At 31.0% G+C, this 9,847-nt stretch overlaps 1 protein-coding gene across 1 annotated transcript; it reads left to right on the top strand.

Moving 5' to 3' along the window:
* The first annotated feature begins 5,798 nt into the window (after positions 1-5,798).
* LOC114395034 (probable sugar phosphate/phosphate translocator At3g11320) lies at positions 5,799-9,832 on the top strand. Its single transcript, XM_028356722.1, has 4 exons — positions 5,799-6,328; positions 7,730-7,833; positions 7,967-8,195; positions 9,408-9,832. Exons 1-4 carry the CDS (start codon positions 5,882-5,884, stop codon positions 9,552-9,554), a joined length of 927 nt encoding a protein of 308 aa, XP_028212523.1. The 5' UTR covers positions 5,799-5,881; the 3' UTR covers positions 9,555-9,832.
* The last annotated feature ends 15 nt before the right edge of the window (positions 9,833-9,847 follow it).

Below are 9,847 nucleotides of genomic sequence, written 5' to 3'. Positions count from 1 at the left end.
TCTGTTTCAAGCATAAATTGTCGGACACTCATTATTTTGTTATTTGATGACTCATTAAAATTTTGCTCTTACTAAAAAATTGACATGAGAACCGGGCCCGAATCTGTGGAGTCTGTCCTGGACTCACCTCGATTTTGACAGAAAAATCTGAACTAAATAAAATTGGGGTCGAATTTTTCCCGATAACTAAAGTCAGATTCGGAGTTGGGAATGAAATTATTAATATCCGCCTTGAACTCTTCCCCAAATCCATCTGTCATAAAATTATAAGATTGAATTTAAGGTTAGTATTGAATTGAATTTTATGTTTTATTTAAAATTATATTTTTCATTTTATGAAAAATTATATTTTTTAATAAAATTTTATAAAAATATCGGGGCCGGGACGAGACGAAAAAAACATGACCGGGGATAGAGATGAGATTAAATATACACCTCCATCGATTTCGAAAAACAACGAAAAGTTGGGAACATGGTGAGGTAAACAAAACCCGATCTCGACCCACCCCATTATCATACCTATTAAAAACAATGTTTGGATATATCAAAGAAAAAGAATATTTATATATTATGAAGGATCTCATCTACTAATTAACATGATACTTTGTAACATATCAAACATTTTTCATATAAATTAAGTCCGTACGCATTAGATCGATTCTTCTAATTTATAAAAACAGAACATCGTACTAAAACAAAATAAGAAGATTTCAGCGATCCACGAGAACATGGATGCTACATAACACGGTAACCACGCGAGCTTCGTAGGCTTCGAAATTAATTTGGCGGGTGGCGTGTACCACGGATGAGCTCAGTGATATCCTTGTAGTTGAAGCAGAATGATGCCACGAGTAAAAGAAGCACGTTGATGATGTACCACCATAAAATTTCAGACACAAGAACCCACATAAGTGTTTGACATGCAACTATTCCAGAAACGTGGAATATGAAAATAGTGGCTAGCAAGCTCATTTCAGCTGTGGATGCAACCACGTGGCTACCACTACTACAAAATCAGAATTTAACTTAGGTTAAAAACGGTATTCTATGTCGGTTATGGACCGTTAGGTGGAAAACATGCAAAATTTATTTTCTATACTTAATTAATTTGTTTTTTTACCAATCTGTACTTAATTAATCAACAACTATTATACAGTACTTATACGTGCTAAACCCTTCATCTTTTATCACGTAGTCATCTTCTTGTTGTTTAGTGATAAAGTTTCAAATATGCATATAATTTTCAAACATATATATATATATATATATATATATATATATATATATATATAATATTAAATTTTGAATGAGTTCGGTTCATTGTCAACCTAATTAACAACTTATTTGAGATAATTTATTTTAATATATTTTTAGTCAAATATCTTTTTTGATGCATAGCAACACATAATTTAATTATGAAAAATTAAAGTTATTTATGTGTTGTAATACACTAAAGTATAAACAATATGAAATAAAAAGTAAAATATATAAAAATAAAGAAAGAAAATTATCAAGAAAATAAAAAAATGCTATTCAATGAAAAGTAAAAGAAATACTCGAAAAATTGTAGTAATTATAGATCATAGATAGAGTTGAAAGCAACCAATTTTTCAATATTTTTTCAGAAATTGCCGATAAGGTTGGCAATATGTTTGAAAAGGGTCTTATTTGATTTTTTTTTCATAGTGTCCTGCTTTGTTCGATCTATTACTATTCAAAGCAAGTCAAATACTTTACTTTCCGAAAGTATAAAAAATGTAACAAATATATTCAAACGTTAATAATAGATGATGACTCATTATTACAATTTAAAAAAATTATAATGATTATAACAATTTTTTTAACAAACTCGTAAATTAAATTGAGTTTAAAAGAAAAAAGAATACTCATCTTACAAACTATAAATATTATTTTTACATTCTCATATTTGATGAAAGGTTCAAGTAAAAAAAATACTTATTGTAAAGTATTATAGTTAAATTAGGTCCATGAATAATTTTTAGGAAAAATTATAACGGTAATGACACCTTTAATTTGTAAAACATACGCACCTCTTTTGAAATGATTTTTTTAAGGATATGATTTTTTAAATGATCAATCAATAAAAAATAATTGTGTATGATTTAAATTTTTTAAAAAAATCAACAAACTTTTTAGAAATTCATATTTTATTATGAAAAAATTATTAAAAAACAATTAATTAGATAAATAGAGTTTAATTAAACAAAAACAATAATTTCCTTATCGTTTCACAATATAAAAAAAAATTGTTTTTCCTGTGTTGATAGCATTTGTTCGAGAGTTAACAACCAAACGATTGATTTTTTTTTTTTGTAGTTGAAAAAAAGTAAGAAGAAATCACCAAAATAATAAAAAAATCACTTTCATTGGTAATATTTTATATATTTCTTAACAGTTGATGAAGTTTAAAAATTATATAACAGAAATAGATACTTACCGATGTGAGATAGCTCTCCCAAAATTTTGTCGTAATCATTATAAATTTTTTCAAAATTTTGATAATTAATCATAATCTATTATTAATGTCCAGATATATTTGTCACATTTTTTACACTTCTGAGGGCTAAATTTTAGATTTTCATCTTTCAAGAATGTATTTGTTAGCAGAGGGAGAAAGAAAAATTCAAAAAATATATTATATAACAAATATGTCTCTATACTGACCAGAGATGATCATGTCAACAATCATTCCGGTGACAAATTTGTTGTTCTGTATCATGTAGACTATTTTATTAATGGTGAAAAATGGAAATTAACTATCGAATATATTTATAGTATTTTTTACATTTTTAATAACTAAATTTTGTATTTTTTTTATTTTTTAGAGATACATTGCTGAGCAAATGACACATTCAGGATAAAAATATTACTTTATAAAAAAACTAAGTAAAATTTAGACACAACTAATGATAGGATGACAAGAGTAAAATTAAAAGAAAAATAGAAATTTGATTAATTTTCACGTATTTGACACATGCCAAAGAAATTGAATAATGTATGAGTTATTAAAAATTTTGATATCTAAGTTCGATTCTGTGAATATAAAAGAAAAGATACTGCGTGATAATTTAAATTTACTGACAGAATTTAATCTGTCAAAAAAAAAAACCATTGGTAATTAATATTTTTTTACAGCTATAGTCAATTTAAATTTACTGACAGAATTTAATCTGTCAAAATAATCCTGTAAATTTAAATTATACAAGGCAACAGAGTAGTGGAAAGGAACCATTACAACCAAACTTATTCGCACGCTGAGACTAAGAATAAGAAAATTTCTGATGGAAAATAAAATCGATCCATCACGACATCTTTTGTTTGTCTTTATTTGTCTTATCAGGTCAACTATTTATTACATCTATTCCACTGGGCGTAGAATAACATACGAGTGTTTAAGAATCGTTTTCCTTAATGTTATTATTCTGTGTCTTCAAATCCAACATCTGATCAGCATTTGAAACTGTATCCTTGAAGCAGAAGCAGCAGATTGGTGACATAATACCACCACCACCACAAATAAACATGAGTGTTTCACATGCAAGTATCCCAGAAACGTGGAAGATAACACTAGTTGTCAAGTTGGTTTCACCCATGCATGCAACAACGTGGCAAACCATGGGTGTTAAGGTTTAATTGAACCATTTAGCCAAAACTAATTTAGCATTATTTTACCGATCGATAATTAATATAATATAGAAAAGGATTACTGGGTGAATTTTGTCTTTTTAAATTATTAATAGAAATATTTCCAACACTCTTCCACATGCAGTGGGAGATGTTATATTTTCCCACCGTAGAACCCATCCTTTTATTATTGGATATTTTTAAATGGAAGCCCATGTACTGTAGCAAGCCACTTGTGAATTGTATTATTTCTCAACAGCCCAAACTCTGATGTCTTATTTCCTCTTCAAAGTTATGAAATTCAATTAGAGAGTTTGTATGTCTAATCCCTTGATGCTCTACATAAACATCACAATGACAAAATACAAATATTAATTATTAGTTTGAAGCCACTGTAACTTGTTTATAGAATGACCCCTCAATCACTATACAAAATTTGGATTCATGATGTAACACTGATCCACTATGCAAAGTTCCCTGGTCCGTCCTGGATTTCTAGCTATGTAACCTATTAAGAATTATTAAACCAATGCCAATTTTATTTAATGAACCAATTAGATCAATTCTATAATGAAAATATTTACACTGTTTTTGATTCGCATGAAAGTTGAGAGATGAAACAAGCTGAAACACTTTCAGCTCACATGTTTGTTTCTACTACAATTGTGATGAAAGTTTTTTTTTAAAAAAAAAATTGAGTTCCAACTGTGAAATTTTCACCTTAAAAAATGAAGTAAAAGTGAACTAAATATATAGTGTCCCTTTGTTCGTTTGTCAACATTCCAAAAGAGCCCTTCCCTGCATGCACTAGTGCTCTCATGTGAATCATAAAAGCTTTTTTACAGACACATAATCGACTATGGACCTTTAATATTTTATTTTTTAAAACGAAGAAGCTTACTACCATTTGGCATAATCAATTTTTGAAAAAAGCTTACCAAAGACATGTAGTAGATTATGCCTTTCCTATCAATTTTTATTCTTTTTAACAAAAACTTTCGTACTATAAAAGACGAGCAATTTTATTTCCACTGGTGGTCAAAACGAGATTTGATAAATGCATACTTTTAGTTTACTTCTTTTGTTGTTTACCTAATTATTTTAATTTAAATATTATATTAATTTTTCACTTTCTTTCATATTTATCAAATAACCTCACTTTTTCTCTCTCTTTCATATCTGTCGTTCATTCATTTTTATTTCTCACGCTTTCATTCCTTCTCATTTCTCTACCAAACACAATATTAGATATTTGCTTTATGAAATTTTATCTAATTCAAGCTTAAATAACCTTTTAGTCTATATAAAATAGGAAATTTCTATTCTAGGTTTTTAAAGATTTTTATTCTAATTACTCATTTAAATATTTTTTATTTTAATTTATTTTTAAGTAACAATATTATATAATAATGTAATAACTACATAACAATTCATTAATCCATTAACTTATCTTATCGTATCATCAAAGAATGAAAGAATATAATAAGATAAACACATGTAATTTCTTTGTAAATTATATTTTTAATTTGTCACATGTTTAAAGCACTAAACACATAATTTATTAAACAAAATTACATTCTATTATATACTTGTGACATAACAAGTTATTAGACTATTAATATTGGGAATATATTATTAATTAATGTTAGTATTTAATATTAAGAACTAAAAACAATAAAAAATCACTTTGTTCAAAATTTAGATTAGGACTAAAAGTATAAATTAAAAAAATAGAAATAAAAAATACTAAACCTTTCTTTCGATTTTTCTCATCTCTACTACCCTAAACCTACTCAAAATAGGATACACATTTACAATTTTCCTTTTTTCTTAATTCTTCCCAAAGAGATTCTTTAATCGCATATATTAAAAAAATGATTATTTTAATAATAGTATAACAGATAACATCCCCTCATGTTTTAGGACTCACGTAACAAAATTTTCCAAACCCTTTCACCTCCACAGAGCTTCTCACTCTGCATCACCCATTTTTTCCTCTCGCATTCCTTCTACGTACTCTCCCCCAAAGCCAAAACCCATTTCCTCAATCCACCCTTCTTTCACCCCACATCATCAAAATCCTCTCTTCACCCATTTCAATTCCTCCCCCACCCCCCACTCCTCCTTCTTTTCACCTCTCAGATAATATCCACACCATTATCATCTCTAAGAAAAAAAGAAAAAAAAAATAGCAACAATCACATCAACACCATTGATACATTACATATACACCACAATGAAGGTTTCAGTCTCGGGAAAGCTCTTCACAGTAGGGTTGATAAGTTTCTGGTACGCCTCCAACATAGGAGTGTTGCTGCTGAACAAGTACCTTCTGAGCAACCACGGTTTCAGGTACCCTATATTCCTAACACTGTGCCACATGATGGCTTGCTCAATTCTCAGCTACGTTGCCATTGCATGGCTCAAGATGGTGCCCATGCAAACGGTGCGTTCGAGGGTGCAGTTTGTGAAGATATCGTCGCTGGGACTCATATTCTGCTTGTCCGTGGTTGGGGGCAACATCTCCCTCCGCTACCTACCGGTGTCGTTCAACCAGGCCGTCGGCGCTACCACGCCGTTCTTCACGGCGGTGTTCGCCTATTTGATGACCCTCCGGAGGGAGGGTTGGCTCACGTATGTCACACTCCTCCCGGTTGTCGCTGGTGTTATTATTGCTAGTGGGGTATCACTTCTCTCTTACCTCTTTGAATTGAAAAATTATAGATGAATACCCAATATGCTAATGGACTCCAGACGATATACCCAATATGATAAAAGTGGGAGAAAAAAAAATATAGATTTTATAAGTAATGTGATTCGACGTATAAAGAAAAATAGAGAAAAATTAGAAGTGTTTTGTTAAGTGTATAAAAAACATAGGTGTTCATCTATCATCACTTCTTTGAATTTCTTTCTCCTAGAAAGAGGATTAACGTCAAAGGACAAACTATTATTAGCATGTTTGAAAACTCGTTAAGAATAGAAGAATGACATATAGGATGCGGAAGTTATAATTATAAATATTAGCTTCTAAAGCTTACATCTGAAATGTAAAAAATCACTTTTGAAATGTGAAATCAAACGTATTAAGTACTAATTTGCTACCTTCGTACATAAGTTTTATCTAAATTCCAACCTCTTTTTCTCGCATTATTTGGATTGCATGTGATATTTCTAGCATTCATGCAGTCAACTAATCAGAATTGTTGGATGATAATTAGATGGCTCATTTTATCTTGATGAATTAATCCAACATAAAACATGCATCTGAGATGTGAATAACTAGATGTACGAAGGTAGCAAATTAGATGATAATTAGATGCCTCATTATATAGTCCGATTTTCATCCAATGGTATCGATTCATGAGTGTGCTAATGCAAGGAATTCACTTCCGTAAGAGTTGACACTTTCTTATTTTGGTGTTTTGTTTGTGTGTTGTATAATATGCAAGTGAACTATTAAATTGGACTCTGTATATCTTGTTTTCTAAGGTTACGAAATTGTGAAGCATTTGAATAGGGACATGCAATTCTAGTTCTTTGCTTTGGATTTGCCCCTCTTTAACTGTAAGGTTTAGATTTTACAATTACATTATTTATTTTATTAGTTCATGTGTTTTATCAATAGTTATTGATCCTTTAACAAGCACTCCGTATATTATGGGAGTCAAATCCTTTTTTTAAGCCTGTTATAATATTATATACAAGAATGTTGAAGGAAATTCTTGTGCGCTCTTACTAATACAATAATTAAAACACACGAATGTGATGCAGAAATTTGATGATGTGTATGCGGAGTTAATTTGATGATATTTAAGAGGATTTAAGCCGTTGAGTCTATTGCTTTAAGAGTATGTACGACTTTCTTTTGTTTCTTTGAATTTTCTTTTTAAATATGTTCTCTGAATTGGTTTTAGCCTGTTAATTTTCGGAATTGGAGAAATCGTATGCTGGGGATGGTTTTTTCTAATGCTAGATTTGCTAGGTATAAATGTCATTTATGTAGTTGAAAATGAGGTTCTTGCTTGAAGTTACAAGCTATAGTTATTGATTTTTACTATATTTTTCACTTGCATGGATGAAGGGAGAACCGAGTTTTCATCTATTTGGATTCATAATGTGCATCGCAGCTACAGCAGCCAGGGCACTCAAAACAGTGCTTCAAGGGGTCTTGCTGTCTTCTGAAGGGTAATGAGCTCAAACTTTCAAGCCATTGTATTGGAACTCTGCTGATTGAATGAGTGACATTCATATTCCAAATACAGTATCTTTATGATTTTTTGTCCAGGTCAGTACAGAAATGATTTCTTTGGTTTCTCAGGGAAAAGCTCAATTCTATGAACCTTCTTATGTACATGGCACCAGTGGCTGTTGCATTCCTTCTTCCAACTTCAATCATAATGGAGGAAGATGTAATTGGAATCACAATTTCACTTGCTAGAGAGGACTCAAGCATTTTGTGGTTGCTTATGTTCAATTCTGCATTGGCATATTTTGTCAATTTGACCAATTTCTTAGTCACAAAGCACACCAGCGCATTAACACTTCAGGTAATCATCCCTCTTCCTTTCACCATTGAAATTATATGAATTTTTCAAAGCATTAGTACACCAAGAATGATCATATGTATGGAATAAAAATTTCTTAATAGTAATAGCTACTTATCTTGTCGTTTTCTATTAAGTAGACAATAATGCTATGATTGAATGGAACAATGGAAATATGTCTACTGGAAAGAAGTTTTGCAAAACTGTTTTGTGATGTATAAACACAAAGGTTTATAACTTGATTGAGATCGTATGGTATCTACTTATCACTTCGTTCCATCTGTTCCATTTATCTGAAAGTCTTACACAGGTTATGAAGGTTGCACTGGGTTAAAAAATAAACTACCTAAAAGCTATTTTTTTCACACCCTTCTCTTTTCTTCTTTTCTTACCAGTGTATAATGTGTTCCTGGTTAACAAATTTGTGTGATTGCCTACATACTGCATAAGATAATTAATATTGGCATTACTGAACATCTTTGATAGGAATCAGGAAGTCTGCACACTGTTTCCTTGAACACTAACTGCCACTAATAACATCGAGAATTAGTATTTAGATGAAAATAAGGTGTTTAATTGCAGTCTTTTAACAGAAAGGAAAACAAAAGTAAATGCAGATAGAACAAGCCCTTCAAGAGGCTTGCTCTATTGTGCTCATATCCTAACTCAATACTTGCCTAACTTCTCTCTCACCCTATCCTGAATCCTCCCTTATATTCTTGCCGACCTCCCATGTTAGCAGGTTAGTTACAAAGTTTGTCTTGCTCTTGCCCTTTCATATTTCTCACACAGCCTTCATAAGGAATAACATCCTATATTCTGCTGTTTGTACCCGTGTTACTAGCGTGCACCTGAGTAATAGGAGGGTGCTTAACAGTCTTGCAGACCATAAATTCATTTTGTATTAAAGCTTCGAATTGAAGGGTTCCCTGTATTAAAAGTTTCTGTCGGCATATTAGTATAGAATAACTTGAATTGCATGGTCTGTTTGTTATACACTATTGTTAACATTAACAACTATGACCTTGTGTTGTTTGGTGTTCCTGCATAAACTCATTTTACATCAATGCTATTCGGAATTTGAGCACATTAATGTATTCGCTGGTTTGTTTGAGGTGATAATATAATTTAGTGATATTTTCAATAACATCTAACCCCATGCATTTTTTGTTAATATCGTACATCGTTAACTTTAAGTCATAAATACTGTGCCAGGTGCTAGGAAATGCAAAGGGAGCTGTGGCAGTTGTTATCTCCATTTTGATATTCCGAAATCCTGTATCAGTGACTGGAATGTGTGGATATTCTCTCACAGTCATTGGAGTCATCCTATATAGTGAAGCCAAGAAACGGGGTAAATAAAAGTGAAAAATGCATCCATTGACTCTTAAAACTGCTGATGCAACTATAGGAAAGATTTAATCTTCTGATTCATTGAAAGTATAAAAATTTTGCCCCTTCAGCCAAAGTTCAATCGTATTTAGTCAAATTTTTTAAGAAAAAGTTGGAAAGTATTTTGCCTTAGCAATCATCAGCAGTGAAGTGAATCAGCCTATGGGCGAAGTTAGTGCTCGGGCTTGAAATGTGTAGGAATCAGTGGACTGGAGAAAGAACTTAATTTGTTGTAGCATTTGCCTTCGTTCTTTTAACTCTTG

The sequence above is a fragment of the Glycine soja genome, chromosome 18, assembly GCF_004193775.1.
Source record: "Glycine soja cultivar W05 chromosome 18, ASM419377v2, whole genome shotgun sequence".
Lineage (NCBI taxonomy): Eukaryota > Viridiplantae > Streptophyta > Magnoliopsida > Fabales > Fabaceae > Glycine > Glycine soja.
This window is presented reverse-complemented; position numbering and strand designations above follow the sequence as displayed.

Coding starts and splice junctions, on each gene's coding strand:
- LOC114395034 (XM_028356722.1), top strand. CDS start 5,882: ATGAAGGTTTCAGTCTCGGGAAAGCTCTTCACAGTAGGGTTGATAAGT. Junction 6,329..7,729: donor GTGTTATTATTGCTAGTGGG/GTATCACTTCTC, acceptor GCATGGATGAAG/GGAGAACCGAGTTTTCATCT. Junction 7,834..7,966: donor GTCTTGCTGTCTTCTGAAGG/GTAATGAGCTCA, acceptor TTGGTTTCTCAG/GGAAAAGCTCAATTCTATGA.